A 22,666-nucleotide genomic window follows, 5' to 3' on the forward strand; every position below is an offset into this window, starting at 1 on the left:
CCGGGCGGAGCCGAAGGAGCCCCGCCCTCCCGCCCCCTTTCGCGCCGCCAGCGGCGATTAGCCCCGGTTGTCACCGGTCGCCCCCGGTCGCCCCCGGCTACCCCGGCTGCCCCAGCCGCCCTGCGTCCGCTGGTGCGTCCCGAGCGCCCCCGCGACATCATGTTGGGCATGATCAGGAACTCGCTGTTCGGGAGCGTAGAGACGTGGCCTTGGCAGGTCCTGAGCAAAGGGGGCAAGGTAGGCCCGCAGGGCTGCCGAGGACCTGCAGGGGGGCTGCGCGCCCACCGCACTCTGATCGGGGCCGCAACGGGTTCTAAGGGGCTGATGTGACAGGAATGTGCCCCGGATTGTGAGTTATGGCACCTGCCGTGGGCACTGCCGTCCAATGCCCAGCACTTGGACTGGGAAGGAGGGAAGAGGGCCGGTGCACTGGGGCAAAGGGCTCTGCTGGAAGGAGGGGACACAAAGGCGAGATTCATTGGCGAGGAGAATCCCAGCTTGGTGAGATGGACAGCGCCTGTTGGATGCATTTGTTCATTTAAATATTTAGAAAATTCTGAACATTTGTTTGCTGATAGACTGGTTGTAGCAAGGACTGAAAAAGTGCTGTCCTTAAGAAACTCCCAACTGCTGGTGAACTGAGTATAAAAGAGCAGGACCTGTGCTGCTTAGAGGTAAATGTGCAGGGGGAGGGGCACAGGGGCTGGAGCAATGCCTTCTGCCTGGGGGTGAGGATGGGCCTTCACAGCGGAAGTGTCCTTAGCTTCCACAGCAGGGGGGCCCCAGGGATGTGGAGTGCACAGCAAAGGCCCAGAGCTGTCAGGTGGCTATTGGCCAATGGAACTTCCCGGGTTGGGTGCCTAGAAGTCAGGATAAGTGAGGAGGGCATAACTGCTGCATTCCTCCCAGGTTGACGTCAGTGCTAACACAGGCAAATTGGACTGCCCCCTGAAAACAAGGAGTCTGCCACTAGATTATAATCTTGCCGACAGGTACTTTGTGCATTTCCTGGTTGTATACTCAGCTTCCAACTCCTTTGTTAAAGGACTGTGTTGTCTGGGAGCCAAGTTCTGGTTACCCAGTCCAGTGATAATCACACAAAAGCCCTCAACTGGACTCTGGGCCCTTCAAGCAACTATAGAAAGAGGCCTGTCACTACATCTGTGGTACCATGTTTCCCCGAAAATAAGACCTAGCCAGACCATCAGCTCTAATGCATCTTTTGGAGCAAAAATTAATATAAGACCCGGTCTTATAATATAGTAAAATAAGACTGGGTCTTACATGATATAAGACCGGGTCTTATAGTAAAATAAGACCGGGTCTTATATTAATTTTTGCTCCAAAAGTTGCATTAGAGATGATGGTCTGGCTAGGTCTTATTTAAACATGGTATCGGTTTCCTCAGTTATAGAATGAGCAGTTTGTCCCGATCAAGGGTAACATGTTCAAATGCCTACAAGCTGCCAGGCACATCATGGAAATGAGTGAAGCTGGCTGTTTTAGACTACAAGGCAAGATGGGGACTGAGGCAAATCAGAGAGAGAACTCGTCTACACAGGAACAGCTCCAGGCCGTTGGTGCCATGCAGTGATGTGACGAGGGTTGCCAGATTTGAAAGGCAATCCAGCAATCCAGAGTCTTGGTGTGAAATCTCTCAATTTAAAATTCATTCATTCAACAAGTAACTGTTGAGTACCAACTGTGTGCCAGGCACTCGTAGAGACAACTGGGATAAAGCAATGAACAAAACTGACAAAATTCTTATCCTCATGGAGCTTACACGTTAGTGGCTAATGAACAAATCAATAAGTCAAATACATTATGTGTCAGATGATCAGTGCTGTGAAGAGAAGAGGAGGAAGGAACAGGGAGTGTTAAGATTGAGGCTGTGGTTTTGAGTAGGGCAACTAAGTCGGTTTTAACTGTTGGCAACTGACTACAAATGTGCGTAAACACTGCGAGCCAAAGAACCTGTGGCCAGATCTAGCCTGTGCTCATGTCAGTCTGTGGATTTGGCCTCATGATCTCTGGGGTCCCCATTGTCTCTAACATTTGAAGAGTCCGCTTATTCCCAACAGCTCCCAGAGAGCTTTCCTTTCTATAGTGGAATCCAGCTCCTTTGGTCTTTGGGGGTTAACAGACAATTGCGAGCGCAGGCTAAGGGTCTGGGCTGGTCTGCTGCCTGTTTGCCCTCAGATCCCTTCCTCTCCCATTTCCTGCTCTGCCCTCTGTGTCTCAGTGTGGAGTGGGGGCCAACCCCTGTTGCCTATTTCCCAAGCTCCAGTGTCCGCTGGCTCCCAGCAGGATTCACCAGTGGGAGGCACTAGTGGGAGATAGTAAGAGAATGGGAGGAAGGCAGAAAGCAGGGTGTTTCTGCCTCTCATCGTCCCTGTCAGTCTCTAGCACCGGGAGCTTCTCTATGGCTCTGGCTCTTGCTAGACAGGCCACACAGGTTCTAACTTCCACCAAGTGATCCAGGTATCTGAGCTCAGGTAACAGACAATCCTTCCCTCTCCCTCTGCTAAGGCACTTAACTAACCTCTGGGTTGACTCACTATCCTTTCTTGGGCTTCTCAGCCCTTTAATTATCTGTGAAATCTAATTCCTTGAATAAAGCTGCCGCTGTTCAGAATACTCTAGTAGTCTGTTTCCGGTTAGACCCTTACTGATACAGTGTTACCTGCCACGGATTGGATGCCCCAAGGGATAAATGCAACTCTCTGACAAGCATCTTCCCTCAACAGTAGATGGGCATGTGGGGCTATATGGGATATTGTTACCGGGCTGAAGCAAATCATTTAACCTGAATGAACCTCAGTTTCTGCAGCTCTAGAATAGGTATAAAAATATCCTGCCTGTCTAATCCCAGAGTTACTATAAATACTAAATTTTTAAAAAACATGAAAATGCTTTGTGAAGTAACACACCCTACAAATGTAGTAATATCATTATGTCAGAACTCAGCTCCGTTCTTACTAGCTATGCAGTCACAGGCAACTTTCTTAACCTCTTTGAAGCCATTCATGAAAGAAAATAATAATTCATATCTTGTAAGATTGTTTTGAAGTTTAAATGGGATAAGCAATTGTAAGTTGTTCAGCAGTATACCCAGCCCTAGGTCGGGCATGATATCTGTTAGTTTACAGATAATTTTGAGTAAGTTACTTAACCCCTCAAACACTCTGAACCCTGAAATTCCTCAACTGTGAAAATGACAACACCTATGTGATAATTAATTAAATATTCAAAGATACTTTTATACCTTGTGTGTGTGTGTGTGTGTGTGTGTGTGTGTGTGTGTGTTTATACACACACAAATAATTCAGGGTGTTATTATTTTGAAGAGAGCCTCTCCCTGAAATTATCTCTTAACCTAGAAAGAGCCTGGGTCAAAAACCATGGCCTGCTCTCCTGGGCACATGGATGGCACATGTGTGCCCCCCTTGTAGCTCGGGTTTGGGCTCCCCAGATGTTCAGGACTGATTGCAGGCACCTGGGAGGGAGGCCCAGCCCGCTGCGGACCTTATCAGGTGCCTTCTGCATTGCTTGGGAGGGAGGAGGACACACAGCTCTCTGTGTTGGGTTGGGTGGGTCTTGTGGATGCTCAGAGCAAGACTGATATTAATAACTGGCATTAATACAATGGGATTTGTGTCCAGCCTGTGCACACACTGGTTAGGACCCAACTGCCTGTGTTTGAATCCTGGGCTCCACCACTTGCCCACTGTAACTTGGACACATTATTTAACCTCTTATGCTCCAGATTCATCTGAAAATGAAGATTAAAACACTGACTTCTTCACAGGGTTGTTGGAGGGATTGAATAAATGAATCCATGTAAAATGTTTAAAATAATACCTGGCACCTAGGAAGTACTCAGGTTTATTATTATAATTATTGTTAATGTTTTCATATAATAAGAAAGCTGGCTTCCACAATCAAGATGCTACCCACCCAAGTGGTAAGGAAAAAAAAACACTGACTTTGCAGAAGACTTTGCAAATCCCATAGCAAGAAGCATTCTTGCAAGATCTCTGTCTGGAACTTGAACTTGACCAGGGTTCCCACTGAATATTGTAAATTGGAGTTTGTGGCCACGGGCCAGAATCCTCATCTAGTAACTGACTGGGAGCATGAGTTAGCTGGACAGGGCAAAGGGGGGCCATTATGTTACATGGAACAAGGAAACACTTAAAGACGTTACATTTGAAAAATCAAATGTGTTGGGGCTGGCCCGGTGGCTCAGGCAGTTAGAGCTCTGTGCTCCTAACTCCAAAGGCTGCCGGTCCCATTCCCACATGGGCCAGTGGGCTCTCAACCACAAGGTTGCCAGTTCAATTCCTCGAGTCCCGTAAGGGATGGTGGGCAGCGCCCCCTGCAACTAAGATTGAACACAGCACTTTGAGCTGAGCTGCCTCCCGGATGGCTCAGTTGGTTGGAGCGCATCCTCTCAACCACAAGGCTGCCGGTTCGACTCCTGCAAGGGATGGTGGGCTGCGCCCCCTGCAACTAGCAACAGCAACTGGACCTGGAGCTGAGCTGCGCCCTCCACAACTAAGACTGAAAGGACAACCACTTGAAGCTGAATGGCACCCTCCACAACAAAGATTGAAAGGACAACAACTTGACTTGGAAAAAAAAAAAAGTCCTGAAAGTACACACTGTTCCCCAATAAAGTCCTGTTCTCCTTCCCCAATAAAATCTTTAAAAAAAAAAAAATCAAATGTGTTCTGTTAACTGTATTAACTTAGGTGCTTTATTTTCTGCACAAATAGAGAGAACTCTGTTTAAATTCATCTCCCTGGAGAACTAGAATAATTTTGTAATATCCATCTCTCAAACCTAAATTTTCAGAATTAGTAGGCATGATGCTCAAAGGTCAAGGCCAATTTGCAGCGTCTTGATTATTGGTCTGGTATAATTTCCCCTTCTCCGTGTGAAGGGAAGTTCATGAAATTGGCCCTCAGAGTTTGCTTTCAGATTTCCCTGGCCCCTTTCTCACTATTCTCCTTTAATTTTGTATTACAAAAACAATAGGTATTTTTGCATTCTAAATATAAAATTATAATATTAAATGTACTATACTTTTCATACTATGCAGGCCCACAGGCCTGCCCTCCTCCAACATTTCATTTTGTCCCCTTGGAAGTTGAGAATATTCCGTCTATAATGTCATAAGAAGGTTTATTTAACCAGCCTGGGGCAGACAGTTCCTCTATCATGTTTCTGTTTTTCATAATCATTAATAAGAGAAGCAGCTCCTTAATCAATAAATAAGTATTTGGCATCTAACATAAAAAGCTCTGTAGTACAGTTCCTGTCCACAAAGATTTTAGAGCAAATTCTTCTAGTGTTCCGTTACCAGGGGTAGTAAAATCAATATAGACCAAGTTTTTCTACTTTTAGTGGAGAGAATAAAATTCACTTGAGTAAACAGGATAGAAAGAAAAGGCAAGTATATCAGAATGCATCTGTCCATAAGGGTAAAGTATTGTCTTGTGAATCTTTGTTTCAATCACATGTATGTTCCTGATAGAACATGATGTAAAATGTATTTCTTGTTATGTATTGTGATTTTTTAAAAGTTTGAAAAACGCTGCCTTACAATATGTTCAGAAATACAAGATTATGTCATTGAGATCTCAAATGCCAAAGAGGAGGGGGAGCTGAAGGAGCGCTGCATGGGTCTATATGGGAAAGGATGATGACTTTAGGACAGAGACGCAACACAGAGAGTAATGATGAGGAGAGAGAGCACCGCCAGGGAGGAGGGATTGTGGGGAAGTGACAGTGCGCTGAGCATTCAGGGGAGTGGGGTATGATTTAGTGATATGAGCTGGGGAAGAGGAATGGCATCTGGGAGCACAGTGTGAACAGAACGATTCTGATTCTCCTTGAATTGCAGCCCTGCTACTGGAACGAGGCTAATCTCAGGGCCTTAGAGTTTCATGGGATTGTTGTTGTATTTCTTTATTTCTTCCTTTCCAATTTTTTCTTCTCTTTTTCTGGATCTCCTGTTAGTCAGATGTTGGATCTACTTGCTTGCTCCCCTGGTTTTTTTCTTTTCTATTTTCTACTTCTTAGCCTTTTTACTTGACTCTCTGGAAGATTTCCTTCAATTTTATCTTCCAACCTTTGTACTAAATTTTTTATTATTTCTGTTATGCTTTTAATCTCCAAGAGCTCGGAACATTCTCTTTTTATAGCATTCTGGGGAGGTTCTGGGTGATTTTGGAGGGTGGTTATCTCTCTGAGAATATTGGACATAGGAAGTTTTTTCTGCTGTCTATACAGCTGTAAGAAATCCCAGAATCTATTTCTCACGGTCCTTCCTCCTCAGGCCTGTCTCTTCCACCCTATCGCCATACCCAGGCTGGTTATAGAAAGTTCCTTAGCACTTTGTACCTCTTGTAACTGGACTATTACTGCTTCTAGAAGAATACAGATTGCCATCTCTTAAGTACTGTGTATTCCCGTTCTCTAGGAAGAAGTGTCCTATGAGGAGAGGAGCTGTGAAGGCGGGAGGTTTGCCACAGTGGAAGTGACAGATAAGCCTGTGGATGAGGCTCTGCGAGAAGCAATGCCCAAAGTCATGAAGTATGTGGGAGGCTCCAATGACAAGGGTAAGCATCCCTGAAGGGTATGGCTGTGGTCTCAGAGGCGAGCCTTGCATGGTCTCATCAGTGGAAAACACAAGGGAGGGGCCACAAGGCCCTTGTCCCAACCTGTGTCAGTGGCATGTGAACTCACTGTGCTGCGTGGGCAAGGACGCTCAGGGAGACCACATGACTTCAGCCCATCCTACTCTGGCTATGCATTAGGTTGGTGCAAAAGTCATTGCGGTTTTTGCAATTATTTTTAACCTTTTAAACCGCAATGACTTTGCACCAACCTAATAGCATCCCTGCTCAGTAACAGCGAGTTCATGCTTTTTTCCCAGGTGTGGAGACCTATGCTCTGTTTTGGGTTGTTGTTTTGTTTTGTTTTGTTTTGTTATTTTGTTTTGTTTTGTTTTCACCTTACAGTGCTTATTGTGTCTTTGAATGGGTAGATTGCGTGAAGTGTGCCCCCAGTAAGCCAAACTACAGGGGGAAGGCCAGCCTCTGACCCAGGCTGGAAATCTCCAGACGCAGCCCCATTCTGCGGGGTACTGAGGCTCCGTGAGCGATGAGTGTGGCGGCCCCCGGCTCTGATGACTGAAGGGCCTGAGAATTCTTAGACTGTCCCACTCCCAAAGGCTTGGCAGTCCGTACTGGCTGCCTCCCTATTTTTAAAACGATGGGCCTGAAGTTCCGGTGTACCTGTTACGTAGCATGTAAATTATATTTAAATACGCATTTAACGGTGAAGCGCTCTCATTTAGATTACACTTTTGGAGTCACTGCAAACCCAAAATGGGTCAGAAAGCAAGGTGAAAGAAGAAATAATCATGTTTAATTTTTAGGATAGTTCTCAAGCTGATCATTTAGAAAGTTAGAAACTGGTATTAATCTTAGTACCATTTACTAGGACCAAAGTAATCAGGCTTCGGACAATAAGTCGACCAGTAGGAGGTCAAGAAGAAATCTTTTCCTTCTTAACACTGTCATAACATTTTTTTAGAAGAAAATAAGTGTAAAAATTGTAAAATTCATTAAAGAAAATCTTGAAAGTAACATAACAGCACCCCTCATCCATCGTTTGTAGTACACTGTTTTCTTTTGAATGTCTTTCTTTAGGGCTTTTTAATAGGCTTTAGGGCTTTTTAATATGATTACATAGTGTTTGTGCAATTGTATATCCTGCTTCTGTTACTTATTTCATAACTATTTTCCACTGTTGCTAAATAGTCTTCTTCTGCATAATTATTCCTAGCTACTTTATATTGAATCATGTGGCTGTAATTTACTTAGACAGATTCCTTTTGAGAGTCTATTTATATGGCTCCCAGTTTCTCACAATTATAAATTCTGCTGCAATGAATATCCTATTACTTATAGCCTTTTCTGTATTTTGGATAATTCCTTAAAATTGATGTTTAGATAGGAAATCATTAAATACTGATATATGTAATGGTCTTGATATATGTGTATAGTCGAATCACTACACTCCTACCCCAATATTTATAAACTGGAAGTGTTTTGTGTGTCTGACTATATATTTTTAATGCCTCAAATATTTATTATTAATTTCATGAACAAAAAATATTGTCTTGGAAGAAGAGTGAGACTTCTTTCTACATGCCTGAGCAACTTTTGTCTCTCATACCCACCTCATTCTATGTTTTCCTATTTTCAGGAATTGGGATGGGGATGACAGTTCCTATTTCCTTTGCCGTGTTCCCCGATGAAGGTGGCGCCCTACAGAAGAAACTAAAAGTCTGGTTCCGGATTCCAAATCAGTTTCAGAGCAACCCGCCAGTTCCCAGTGACGACAGCGTTAAGATTGAAGAGAGGGAAAGCATCACTGTCTATTCCATGTAAGGAGACTATTCTTTAGGCATCTAAGGGTAACGCTTGGTTGCCATAACCACTCCTTGAATCACCTGCAGTGAGCATTTGCATTAAATTTATTTTTTTTCAGTTCTCTTGAGATGTAGTTGACATATAACATTGTATTAGTTTAAGGTGTATAACATATTGTTTTGATATATGTATATATTATGAAATGATTACCACAGTAAGTTTAGTTAGCACCCATCACCTGACAAAGTTACAAAAATTGTTTTTTTGAGATGAGAACTTGTAAGGTCTACTCTCATAGTAACTTTTAAATATTCAATACAGTATTGTTAACTGTAGTCACCTTGCTGTACACTACGTTCCCAGAACTACTTTGTCTTGTAGCTGGAAGTTTGTACCTTTTGACCACCACCCACTTTTCCCACCACCCACCTCTGGCAACTACCAATCTGTTCTCTGTATCTACGAGTTCATTTTTTCAATTCCACATGTAAGTGAGATCATACAGTATTTGCCTCTTTCTCTCTGGCTCATTTCACTTAACATGATGCCCTCAAGGTTCATCCATGTTGTCGCAATGGCAAGATTTCCTTTTTATGGCTGAATAATATTCCATTTTATATATATACATATACATATATATGTATATGTACATATATACATATATACATACATATATACATGTATATGTATATGTATACATATATACATATATATATCTATGTATATATATGTCACATCATCTTATCCATTCATCTGTACATGGACTTTTAGATTGTTTCCACATCTTGGCTATTATAAATAATGCTGCAATGAACAGTGATTTTATTTCCGTTGGATATATAGTCAGAAGTGGAATTGCTGGATCATACAGTAGTTCTACTTTTAATTTTTTGAGGAACTTGCATACTGTTTTCCATAGTGACTGCACCAATTTATATTCCTATCAACAGTGCACAAGTGTTCCCTTTTCTCTACATCCTTGCCAACACTTGTCATTTTTGTCTTTTTGCTAATAGTCATTCTAACAGGTGTGAGGTGATATCTCACTGTGGCTTTGATTTGCATTTCCCTGATGATTAGTGATGTTGAGCACCTTTTCATGTACCTGTTGGTCATTTGTATGTCTTTTTTGGGAAAATGCTATTCAGATCCTCTGCCCATTTTTTGATTGGATTGTTTGGCCTTTTTGCTATTGAGTGATGTGACTTCTTTATATATTTGAATATTAATGCCTTATTAGATTTGCAAATATTAAACCCTTATCAGACTTGCCCCTTATCAGTTTAACCCTTTATCAGATATGCAAATATTTCATCCAATTTAGTAGGTTGCCTTTTCATTTTGTTGATGGTTTCCTTTGCCGTGCAAAAGCTTTTTAGTCTGATGTAGTCCCACTTGTTTATTGTTGCTTTTGTTTCCTTTGTTTTTGGCGTCAAATACAAAAAATTATTGCCAAGACTGATGTCAAGGAGCTTATTGCATATGTTTTCTCCTAGGAATTTTATGGTTTCAGGTCTTACGTTCAAGTCTTTAATCCATTTTGAGTTGATTTTGTGTATGGTGTAAGACAGGGGTCCAGTTTTAATATTTTGCTTGTGGCTATTCAGTTTTCTCATCACCACTTAGTTAAGAGATTATCCTTTCCCTATTATATATCCTTGGCTTCTTTGTTGTAAATTAGTTGACCATATACACATGAATTTGTAACTGGATTCTATTGTTTCATTGATCTGTGTATCTATTTTTATGCCAATACCACACTGTTTTGATTACAATAGCTTTGTAATATTATTTGAAATCAGGAACTGTGATGCCTCCAGCTTTGTTCTTCTTTCTCAAGATTTCCTTGGCTGTTCGGGGCCTTTTATGGTTTCATACAAATTTTAAGATTTTAAGATTGTTTTTCTATTTCTGTGAAAAATTCATTTGGAGTTGTGATAGGGATTGGATGATTCTGTAGATTTCTTTGGGTAGTATGGACATTTTAAGAATATTAATTTTTCCAATCCATGAGCATGGATTATCTTCCCATTTATTTGTGTCTTCTTCAATTTCTTTCATTAATGTCTTACAGTTTTCTATGTACAGATCTTTCACCTCCTTGGTTAAATTTATTCCTAGGTATTTTATTCTTTTTAATGCAATTGTAAATGGGATTGTTTTCTTACTTTCGCTTTCTAAATTTATATTGCTGATTAAGAAATACTGAGTCCTGACAATTTCTCTTCAGTTTCTTCAGCCTACAGCACACAAACATTTGCATTGTATCTGAATATATGCATTTGTCAGTTGACAAATTGACTTGGATATAGAAAATATCCCCTTAGCTTAAGCCAAACACTTACATTAGCCACAGCACGGTTCTGGAAGACTTAGAGAAAAGTGAAGTCAAGCTGTAGTTTGGGGTCATAAATACATAAGAAGCATAAAGGGCTTACGCATGTTTACCTCACGCTCCCCTCCTGAATGCCAGAAGGGCAGGGAGCATTTGCCAGTGCTGGACTGCCACCTCTTAGTTGTTCATGGTCTATGGTCCTTTGAGCAGAGCACATATGCATCCTATTATCATTCTAGTCCTATTTCCAGGGCCTCGTTTGTGGTCAGATTCCCTTGATTGTAGAGAATAACAGGTACAAATGGTTGCATGTTTTTATTCTTTGGGCCCCTCAGAAACTAAGTCTCTTCTAGATAATCAGTGACTCCCCACTTGTTAACATCCTACTGTGTGATGGGCACCAACCTACCTTGCAGGATTTTTGTTAAAGAGTATGTTTCAGTGTTTACTAAGATACTATTTATGTGATAGGTAGGAGTTTAGTTCAGCTCTAGAACAACCTCATGAAAAATAAATATACAAATAATCCTACACTGGACAATTTTTTTCCACTCCTAGGGACCTCTAAACTTAGATATATTTGCCTGCCTTGCTCCAACTCTATGCCTGAGAACGCAGTTTTCTCTGGAGCGAACACCTGCTGAGAAGGTGAGCTTGGCGGCTCTGGGCAGCCCTAGGCCCGATGATCCAGGGGCCCCAGAAGGCAGCGAGTGCACTGCAGCTGGACAGCGAGGAGTGGAGAGACTGCAAATCTCCTACTCCAGTCCTCATTCAGACTTTCCAGGCTTCACTGCAGAAGCTGCAGAGAAAGCAAACTCTAATTAAAGACTGTGTTTTCCCAGGGCAGGGACTAGGATGGGGAAGCAAGGTGCCTGTGATGCAAAATTTAAGGAGACACTCACTCTCACATGTGTCTAAGTGTAGGATTGGCACTGAGAGCCAGCGCCTCCTTAAATCTTGCATCCTAGGTGTCTCAGCTGTCTCAGCTAGTTCCTGCTCCATCTTTTCCATTCTCTTACCTGTGTCTTGGGATGCAACCTGGTGTAATATAATGAGCAAGTATATTTTAGTTTGAATCCCAAGATGATGCTTAGGAAGTTACTCAGCCACTTTAAGACTTAATTTCCCCGTCTGTTAAGTGCTGATAATATAACCTACCTTGCAGGATTTTTGTTAAAGAGTATGTTTCAGTATGTAGTAAGGTACTATTTATACATGTCTTAATGTTTATGACCTGTAGTAGGTTTCAGTAATAATTCTTTCCCTTTGCCCCTTCTTATTTCATAAGGAATAAGGTGTTGACATGATTAAATTAGTTCACATAAGACGTCGAGCAGGCAGAGCTTCTAATTATTTGTATTACCAGACCCAGGATAATGAGTTGGTACAATTTTTTCCCATTTATTTTTAACTTTTGAGGATGGAAATTTTCCAGTTTATAACAAAATAGCGAGACTAAGATAATGAAACCCTATGTTCCCATTACTCATCTTCAATAATAACAAACTCAAGACCAATTTTGTGTCACGTGTTCCCTCACGACTGCCACCCAGCCCCTACGCTGGATTAGTTTTAGGTGAATTACAGATATTATATTATTTCATTGCTAAATATTTCAGTGTGACTACTGAATGAAGACTTTTTAAATACGTAATCAAAATACTAGCTTATTACTCCTACTAAATTTTAACAGTAATTCATTAATGTTATAATATAAAACATCCAGTGTTCAGATTTCTTCCATTATCTCATCATTTGTTTTTATAGTTTGTTTGAATCCGAATCCAAAAACGTTCCATCCATTAATATTGGTTGGCACATCCTTTGAGATTTTATTAATCCATAGCTTTCCTCACCACCACACCTTTTCCTTTGTTTTCTTGCTACTTATAGGTCATTTGCCCTATTGTTTCCCACAGTCGGAATTTTTTCTGATTGCCTTTCTGTGGCTTTTCAACATGTTTCTCTGTCCCCTGTGTTGCCTGTAAATTAGTAGTTGGAACTAGAAACATGATCAGATTCAGGTTGGAGGGTTTTGTGCAATGATATTTCCTAGCTGGTGGTTTATTCTTCCATCGCAGGCGTGTCACCTCTGCTTGCCTCTGTTTCCGTGATGTTAGTGACCATAGATCGCCCTCACCTAGATGCCTTGTTTCATTAGAGGTTGTAAAATGATAATATCCTCTATTTTTCCTTCTTTATTTATTAGCTGGAATATTTTGATAAAGAGAAACTTCCCCTCATCTGCTATCTGGTTCCGCCTGAGATACAGTCGTAGAGAAAAACCAAAATACCTTCTGTTTAGCTTGATACCTTCTGATTATTAATCAGTTTTCAGAATAATGATTTCATTTTTTAACATCCTCCAAAGGTGACATAGTATTGATCTCTTGTTTGTTTGTTTGTTTGTTTGTTTTTAATATGCAAGCAGGATTTATTAGTGATACATTCTCAGGGAAGAGAATGGGCCTAGCCAAGGTGGGGGGAGAGAGGTAAGGGGAAGAGGGAGAGAGAGAGAGAGAAAAGGGGGAGAGAGCGAGGGCCAGAGAGAGAGAGAGAGAGAGAGAGATCTCTATTTTTTTGAGTATCAATATAAACATCTGAATTTAAACATAATTGGCACATTTTGGTTCTTTGCAGTTATTATTCTTATTGATTCTCAAATTGTCCCATCTTTGGCTAATTGGAGCCTTTTCAAGTTGGTTTCTTAGTCTTTTTGACATGACTCTAGTAGTCTACAGTTGCTTTCTTGCTTTCTGGTATGTTTCAAGTATATCTTGACATTTCTCACCCTATAGCTGGAATTAGCCATTTCTCTAAGGAACGCTGGTTCCTTATGGTGGAAAAGGGTAGCTACTAAAAGATTCTATCAAAGCCAGGTCTGTGGAATTTTTCTTTTAATTCTCTGAAATCTAAACAGATGAAAGTGACAAATATTGTGTCCAGATTGGCTCAGTGAATTTTTTTTTAACATGAAGCATCGTCCTAAATTAGCATATTCCTCAACTAGCCACTTGGTGTCACTACACAGTCAAATGTGCATTTAAAAGGACCTCACTGTGGAAGGCAATGTGAATGAGGTGGAAGGCAAGAGCACTATTTCCAGTAGCGCATTAGATGAGAACATTAATTCTACAAAGAAAGCCTTGCATTCTTAACTCAGTCTTTCTTTTCTGTGACCCTGTGAAGGATGTCCACAAAGGAATTATACATTTATTCACAGTATTAATTACAAGTATTTTTTTAAATGACTAGAAGGCTACAGAAAAATAACACTAGCAGCATATTTTTCATTTTCAAAAGAGGTAGTAGAATTATCCTCACACTTAGGTGAGTGGCCACATTCCAGTACCCTGTCCTCCCTCTGTGTTCCATAAAGACCACTTAGGTTAGAGCCCAGCCTCCTCTGCACATTTCAACACTGGCTTCTCAATGGAGACCAACAGCAGGGAAGATCTGATGGTTTTAAAGAAATTTTCAGTTTGAATGAAATATCTGGGTATAAAGGAAAGAGTTGGGAACACTCACTTCATTGTCAGAGCGACCTATGCTCCTGTGCTCAGTGCCAGCTCTACTACTTAATGGCTAGAACCTCTGGCTTGTTATTGAGCTTCTGTGTGCCTCAGTTTCCTCACCTTTAAGATGGGGGTAAGATTACTGAGCCCGTAGGTTGTTGTGAGGATGAAATCTGAGATCTGTAAATGCCTACACAATGCTAAACGTGACACACACACTCAGTAAACGTCCTCTACTTCTTGACTTCACCTCCCTCTGAGAATTAGATAAAGTTTTCTTAGAATTAACAACAAAAAGGTTAAGTTACTACAGATACACTTGAGTCCAAGCCTCAAGTCTAATAAGTTTTATAACTCTGGGTATTCTAAGCTTTAGTTTTCTCATCTTGTAACGTGTTGTTGTGAGGCTCCAGGATCTTGAGCCATGCCTTCTCTGCACTTCTCCTTTTTTGATCTCTTCCCTAAAGATCTCCGTCCCCTCCGATAGCTTTAACTGTCACCCTTACATCAGTAACTCTACAACCTGACCTCTGTCCTGCTCCCTTGAATGTCTTGTCATTCATCAGATTCATCATGAAGACTAAGGCGAGGGCATTTACACATTCATTCACTCAAAAAAATCACATATTCATTTTTCATTTACTCTATACCAGAAATTGTTTGAGGTGCTGAAAATATAGCAAGGACCGAGCAAAGTGCCTGTTCCTTAAAGTGGGAGAAACATCCGAGTGGGGGAAATACACAAAACCCAAATGTCTCAAGATATTTCAGGACTATGTTGTTCCACAGATAAGGACTGGTATCTGTGGATTGAAATATAGGGAAGCATATGTCTACTCAAAAACAAAAATATTCTGGCATAAGGTATATAATAGTGAAATAGACAGATGATGAGGTAAGGAAAAGTCCTTGCCCTGGAGAAATCTAAGTACCATCTGCACAGACGTACGACAGTTATGCTCTGTAATGTTTGTACTAAGTGGGAAGTTCGGTTCGATTTGACAAGTGTTTATTGAGTACCTCTGATATGTAAGCCACCTCACCTCTATGAGCCCTGCCAATGATAAGATTCTCTCGCTAAATCCTGATTATCCCCTTTCATTTCGCCCCACCACTGGCCAGGTGTCCCACCAGTCTTGTACAAAGTGGGAAGGGCTTCAGTCACCGTTTCTGGGTGGATGAGCCCATGTCAGCAGGGCTAGTGCTGCCTTTTCTCCCAAACACCAGCCTTAACATTTCTAGCTGGTGGGGAGGGGGGGCATGGAACTCAGACTTCTTCCCCCAATCTGATCCTCTGTGTTCCCTCTCTTACCAAAGGTCCCCTCCATCTCCTCCTACCCGCCCTGTTCAAATGTCCTCCTGACTCCTCACCTTCCACATCCTGTGGCCAAGTCCTAGGCACCTCCTAGCTGCCCTTTCCCTTCCACCTGCAGTGCCACAGGTCTTCATCACCTCTCACCTGAACGACTGTCATAGGCTCCTGACTGTTTCTAGTTCTTCCACCTCTGCCCCTTCTACGTTGTCCTTTTGTCACAGCCAGCCCGAAAGCACAGGACCAATCATACTACTTCCCCTACTGCTCAGCTCTGGTTGTGGGCCTCGGCCTGTCTCTGATCTAGGCACACATCAGGGCTGGGACCAAAGTCCAAGCCAGTAATAAAATGCTCCTTGGCCGTGAGTAGGGGGATAGGTAAACTTTGGGGTGGGTCCCCAAATGCTTAACCAGGCAGTGAAGCCCAGTAAAAAATGCCCTGCCATGGCATTTGCTGCCCTCCACAACATAGCCCATTCCCCTGTCCACCCGATCTTGGAGCATCTCACCCCCACCTCCCAATGCCACCCCCTAACACGCATAGAGCATCCACCTCCATACCTCCACTCACACTCACTCAGCCCGTCTCAAACCCCCTCCCTAGTCTCTGCTTGCTGGAAACTCTGGGAGGACAGGAATCTTTGTCGTATTATTCATTGCCCGCAACAAGAAGAGATGCTCAATAAATAATTGCTTAATAGCACGTCCTCCATAACGCCTTCCCTTCGTGTTCTAAGTCAGAACCAATCATTCCCTATTGCCACCCCCACAGCATTCTGTTTGTACCTTTTACCTCCATTCTAGTGCCTTCCGCCCGGTATCACCTTTCTATGTCTTTCTGTCCTGACCACTACCCTCACAAGGGTAGAAAGACGTCTATCATTTTTACTGCTCTGAGGTGTCTGGCTTGTGTTCTGTGCCCAGTGATGCTCAACGCAGTAAGCTTGGTTCAACCTGATGGAGGGAAATGTCTTCCCGTGTTAAGCCTCTTTCCTCCTGACAGGAGATTGTCCTGGTCTTACACTTCTCTGGCCTCGCTCTGAGCTACATACATAGCAGACTCTGCACAAATCTGTGTTGACTTGTTGATTGTTCAAGTTGAGTGGTCAGGCTCACAGTCATTCCATTTCTTTTTTTTCCTCACTGCCTGCCTGAACCACACACTCCCTGAAAGATAACACGTTAGGGGCCCCCTTGGACCAAAACCTCTGTTAGCTTGCTTCACTGATGCCTGCGTCATGCCCCACCCACAACTCTTCCAGCCCTTTTTAGTCAGTCCCCTTTGTATTTCTGGAATCCAAGGCAAGTTTGTCCTTCCTTGGTTCCCATGGTTACCAAAAATCTTTGTTAGGAATGCTGAGCTCTGACGTTGGGTGAGATAAAACACAGTGCCCCGGAGGAGAGATTCTTTGAAGATGGAGACTTAGAAACTTGTTAACAGGCTCACAAAAATAATGTATAGACTTCATGTTTATTTCCTTTGAGAAGCTCAAGGCACGCTTTAAGAGCATTCCTTAACTGGCACTCACACATGCTCGTGAATTTGGAAAGCTGTGGGCACTAGGTTGTTATCCTCCGGGTCCAGCTTGGAAGCTGAGGTGGGGAAGAATGAGGCAGCTTGTCCCAGAACACAAGCGAGGCAGCGAAACCTGGGCTTCCTTCATATATCGGGGTTATGTGCCTGGTAGGGTTTGGTCTTCTGGCTTGTTTGTGCAGTCATGTGATTGGGTTCCATAGCCCACCCAGTTTTGCTTGTTTCTAGTAGAAGGCGTCCCTGATGAAGCAATAGGGAAATTTTTATATTCATTACCAGCATCTCAGTCAGCCTGGGAATATAAACAGTTGGGGTTTTTTTTTTCCAATCATGAATCCCGGAATGATGACATTCTCTGTATCGCTGTTGATCTCCTTATACTTCTCAGACAACTCCTTCTGAGAATCCTTTGCCAAGTCCTCCTCCTCCCTGACTACTTGGAGACTAGGATACCCACAAGGAGTCTACTGATTGATTCTCTGTTTGCTCACCATCTATGGCTGGTCTCCCTCTTTGTCACGATTATAGCCAGCACCTACCGTGTTTCCCCCAAAGTAAGACCTAGCCAGACCATCAGCTCCAATGCTTCTTTTGGAGCAAAAATTAATATAAGACCCCCCCAAATTAAAATATATTATGTTATATTATGTATTATATTAGGACCAGGTCTTATATTAAAATAAGACCCAGTCTTATATTTAATTTTTGCTCCAAAAGACACATGAGAGCTGATGGTATAGGTAGGTCTTATTTTCAGAGAAACACGGTACTCATTGATGACTCCCCCATTTCTGTCGTTAGACAGATCTCTTTCCCAAATCAGTAAATCTGACTCCAATTCTTTCCCAAGTCCAAGGAGATTTTCACAGTGCCAACACACACTTAGGCACACAATATTGTTGCATGAATGTGTTTCATAGAGGCAACTGTATATCAGCATGCCCCAAACCAAATTATTAACCTTCCCCACCCCTCCTGTCCAAAGTGACTCTTCAGCCCAGAACCCCTAATCTGGCTAGTGGCATCAGTCCGTCCGGAGGCTCAACTGGAAGCCCTAGAGAACCCCCAACTCTCCCTCTCCCCAGCCTTCCCTCCATATCCAGCCACCTCTCAATTTTGCCTTTGTCTGGGCCTTCGTTATCTCACACTTGGCTGGTCCTGGCCTCCAGTGACTCCATTTTCCCCATCGTGCCACTGCCACCAGAGGTATCTCTTCAAAATACAATCTGATCGTGTCAGTCCCTTACTTTAAAACCCCTTCATAAGTCCATCTAGGATCAGGTTCAAAGTCCTTAGTGTGGCATTCAAGGCCCTTTGCAATAAAGCTCCAATCAATCCATTTTTCCTGTTTAAATTCCCACCACTGTCCCCTTACTATGTGTTTCAGGGGTTTATATGAGTGCGTGAACATGGGGGCAAACAGACTTAAGTACTATCTCCTTTAGGTCTATCATCCTACAGATAGTAACTTTTATCATTTATCCCAGAATTGTTCTTTAGCCCGTCCCAAGTGACCTAATATGAGTCAGGCACTGTGTTAGGTGCTCAGGGTACACCAGCAGGCAAAAAGTGACAAAGATCCCTGTCCTCATGGAGCCTATATTCTACCGGGGAACTCAGATCAGAAACAATGAACACAAGAGCTAAAGAAAAAGTAGATCAAAGGAAGAAGGGAAAGGGGAGAGGGTTTGTAAGATTAAACAGGGTTTTGGGATTAGACCTAATTGAGAAGGTGAGATTGCTAATTAGGCTCTCTTCCTGTGTTCATGACACTACGTTAGATTACCGTCATGTCCCTCACCTCAGGAGTCAGGGAATTGAATGGCTAATCTGAAGCAACTGTGAAATACAATAATAGCTACTATCTCATACAAGTTTCCTACATGTGAGGCATGCCGGGCTGAGCAGTTTGCAGTTTTTTCTCCTTTAATCTTTACAACAGCCTTCTGAGATTGATGCTATCATCCCTGTTTAACAGCTGAAGGACCTGGAGATTAGAGAATTAAAACATTTGGCAAAGCGCAGGAAGTGGCAGAGGTAGGAGCTGAGCACAGCACTGGACATCTTGCCTCCGACTGATGAATGAAGATAGTGCAGAACCACTCCTTCACATGTTTCCAAAAACCAGTAGCTTAAAGAGCCAACATCATCCATTTTCACAAGAGAGCAATTTAGTATCACAGCATGAAAGGGGCTACAGAGAGCACTCAATACCTACTTCAGCATCCTGCATCTCATTCTTTTCAGACAGGTGGCTCTCAGTCTGCAGACATGCTTTGTAAATAATTCCAGTGCCTGGGAGGCTTTTATTGCCAGAAAAATGCTTCCTTAATGTTCATCCTCTGTCTACTAACCCAGTTTCCTCTCATTGGAGCCTCAGTGAAGCTAGAGTTTAACTTTTCTTCATCTGCCTTCTAGTTTTACTTCGATATATTTGAAGAGCCAAATCTCCTCTATTCCAAATCAGTCTCAGCTCTGTCCATATTCTGTGGCTGTTGTCTAGACATTATAATAACCAATCTCTTAAAGATGAAATCCTGGGTGTTTTCACGTCAATAACCCTGTAATCAACGTGCTGAATGCTTGCCGAGCATGACTAACCACTTATAAAAGAGCAAAGCGTGAGTCAGAGAACCCCACCAAAAATAATGCATCTGGCCTAATCTTGGCCTGATGCAGATTCAGACTTCTGAGTCATAAAGCTCATTAGAAATGGGAATGTATTTGACTCTAATAAAGATTTTAGTGCAACACAGATTTAGAGTGGTATATTTAGAGTAGGCCACAGGATGAATTTTGGAGCGTAGGCAGATGACGTAAGAGGAGAATAATAATCTTGAAAAGAGAGGCCTTATTGCTTTCTTGTCACCCCCTTCTGCCATCAGGAGAAAAGGCTGATTTAGGAAAAGTCTCTTTACTTACTAGAAAAGGAAGGCTTTCACGATTGGAGCAGGAGAGGGATTTGTTAGAAGTGATTTCTTTATTTGGGCCATGCTTAAAGCTTGCGTACGGCCCTCCCAGGGATTCCTCAGGTCCCTGCCTTTGGTCGCTCTGTTTTTGAACAAAATTGCTACTTGTCACTGCTCTGACGTGCTCACCCATTAGAACTGCTGTGCTGTGGGATAAAAGTTAGCTGCAGCTCCACCCTGACTTCCCTTTTTCTTTCCTCCTTCCCCCACTACAGAGAGAAAGGCAAAGAAGAGCAATTGGGGCAGCAGGGGGAGCTGGAGGAAGGGTGAAGCCATGGCCTTGGGAAAGGACAGCCTGCCATCTCCGGGGAATTTCAGAGAGGAAATCTCCCATTTAGTGTGAGAGACTAATGTATTTCAGGCTCTGCAGTGGAGTTTCTCACGTCCATTGTTGCATTTAATGTTCATAACAACCTTGGAAGAAAAAGGAAACATTTCAGTTTTACCAATGAGGAGCTGAGGCTCAAAGAGGTCAAATCTGCCTGTCTAGCGGTGACAGAGCCACAATCTTCCCACTATAGCATGCTTGTCATAATAAGCGTGGTGAGTGACTTCTCTTTCGAAAGAGACTCCCTCTCTCGGAGACCATGTCCTTTCTTAACCAGCCCCTTGCTCTTGTATCCTCAGGCAGTTTGGGGGTTATGCCAAGGAAGCCGACTACATAGCTCAAGCCACCCAGCTGCGCACAGCCCTGGAGGGCACAGTCACCTACCGGAGTGACATCTACTTCTGCACTGGGTATGACCCTCCCATGAAGCCCTACGGACGTCGCAATGAGATCTGGCTGGTGAAGATATGAGTCATTCACTGAGCCAGCACTTCTGGGGTGTGCACAACTGCAACTCCGGCTGAACCAACTTTCCTTCAAAGCCAGTTACTGCCAGTTTTCTGAAATCGGCATGTTCTGTAAAACAAGGCTCTGTTTCTCATGCTGGGACATAATACAACCAAGATAGGCAGTATCCCTCTAATTGATCTGGAACATTCTGTGGTAGACCAGAAAACCCCCAGCAGCATTTTCCCAGCTATCTGGGCCTCGAAAAATGGGTTTTTAAAAATTATTGAATCTGTAACTTTTGTTCTTGAAGGAGAAATGTGATTTGTGTGTGATCTTTCATCTCTGATTCTTATAAGAGCTTTGTCTAAAAAGAACCCAAAAATAAAGGTCTTTGACTTACACAGCTGAGACAAATCCTAAGTATAATTATTTCAAGGTTCTACAGTCTTATAGGGAATGTAGTTATGAGTACCAGTGAGCGTGTTTATTGTGGCAGGAATCCTATATTTGAACTTCCAAAGGCCTTCAGAATGTAAACCCAAGATCCTGAGGCAGAAGGACACGCATAATGCATTTGGACATCTTGAAATCATAGACATTTCCCCTGACTGTGTTGTACTGATTCCACGACAATCGGTGGAAGGGTTCTAGAAGCCACAAGAGTAGCCGGAGGGGAAAAATCATCACACTCTGGTAACACAACCCTGGAGGCGGTAGATTTACCCAAAGGATTTATTTGGGGTAGTGAGATGAGATTAGAAAAAGCTGGGATCCAGTTTCATTAACTGCAGAAGATAGAAATGATAGAAACGTGCATTTTGGTCTGTAGAGAAGGAAAGGGGACCTGAGGTGGTGAGCGGGAAGTCAGGAAAGTCGCTGAGCTAGAACAGAGAGCATGGGTGAGCCAGTGAGGAGGGAAGGGTCCGGGGGGTCGCAGGGCAGTGCAGGGTACACCAATCCTCCCAGGGCACATCAGGGCCCCGCCCTGTCAGCAGCACTTCCTGGGACAGCTGGAAAGGTTTTCCAGAGAACCCCACCTCAGCACCCCCTGCAGATTACTACACGAGTAGTGAGGGCTCCATGGGTGCTCATGGGGGAAGAAACACAAAAATGAGATTTCATCCTTACTACAAAGGGTCCTCATGGACATAGAGGGGGTTTGCTAAAGAGGAACAGGAGCTGTGTCACCGTCTTTCCTGGCACCATTCAGAGCAGCGGACTCTTGTGAGGCACGGGCCACGCTGGTTGCGGAAGATCAGAGAGAAAGCACACAGGCTACCGAGGCTTGCCCGCCTGGCAGACTCCATGCTGGACACCTCACAGGCATCCCGTGTATTCCACGTACACACTCTGTGAGGGAGGTGCTGTCATGATCCCCACACACACAGGAGGGGACTGAGGGTCCCATAGGCTCCCACACCAGACTCAGGGCCAAGACAAAAGTACAGCCATAGGGGCCTTAGGTCATGTCAAGGAGATGGAATTTTCTCCTAAGGAAAAGGACAAGTCAATGGCTTATAGTGGGAACATGATACCATCATGTTTGAGTGGGAAAATTCTGTCCTCGGTGTGTACAATGGATTGGAAGGGCATAAGACTAGAGGCAGAGAGACCGACCACAAGACTCTAAGTGAAAGATAATAGAGGTGTAAATTAGGATCATGCTATGAGGGTGGGGAGAAGTGGACAGTTAGAGAAAAGGGGTCAGCAGGACTTGGTGAGTCACAGGTGAATGAGACAAGGGAGAAGGGGTCAAGTACGACGCCCAGGAGTGGG

General features: G+C 43.1%; 1 protein-coding gene across 1 annotated transcript; it reads left to right on the plus strand.

The window, feature by feature from the left end:
• Positions 1 to 6: 6 nt before the first annotated feature.
• HEBP1 (heme binding protein 1) lies at positions 7 to 21,293 on the plus strand. The gene is made up of 4 exons (XM_019744805.2): positions 7 to 237; positions 6,488 to 6,626; positions 8,281 to 8,461; positions 20,740 to 21,293. The coding sequence occupies exons 1-4, from the start codon at positions 160 to 162 to the stop codon at positions 20,909 to 20,911; spliced, it is 570 nt and encodes a 189-aa protein (XP_019600364.2). The 5' UTR covers positions 7 to 159; the 3' UTR covers positions 20,912 to 21,293.
• The last annotated feature ends 1,373 nt before the right edge of the window (positions 21,294 to 22,666 follow it).

This window comes from Rhinolophus sinicus, linkage group LG02 (assembly GCF_036562045.2).
Source record: "Rhinolophus sinicus isolate RSC01 linkage group LG02, ASM3656204v1, whole genome shotgun sequence".
Taxonomy (NCBI): Eukaryota; Metazoa; Chordata; class Mammalia; order Chiroptera; family Rhinolophidae; genus Rhinolophus; species Rhinolophus sinicus.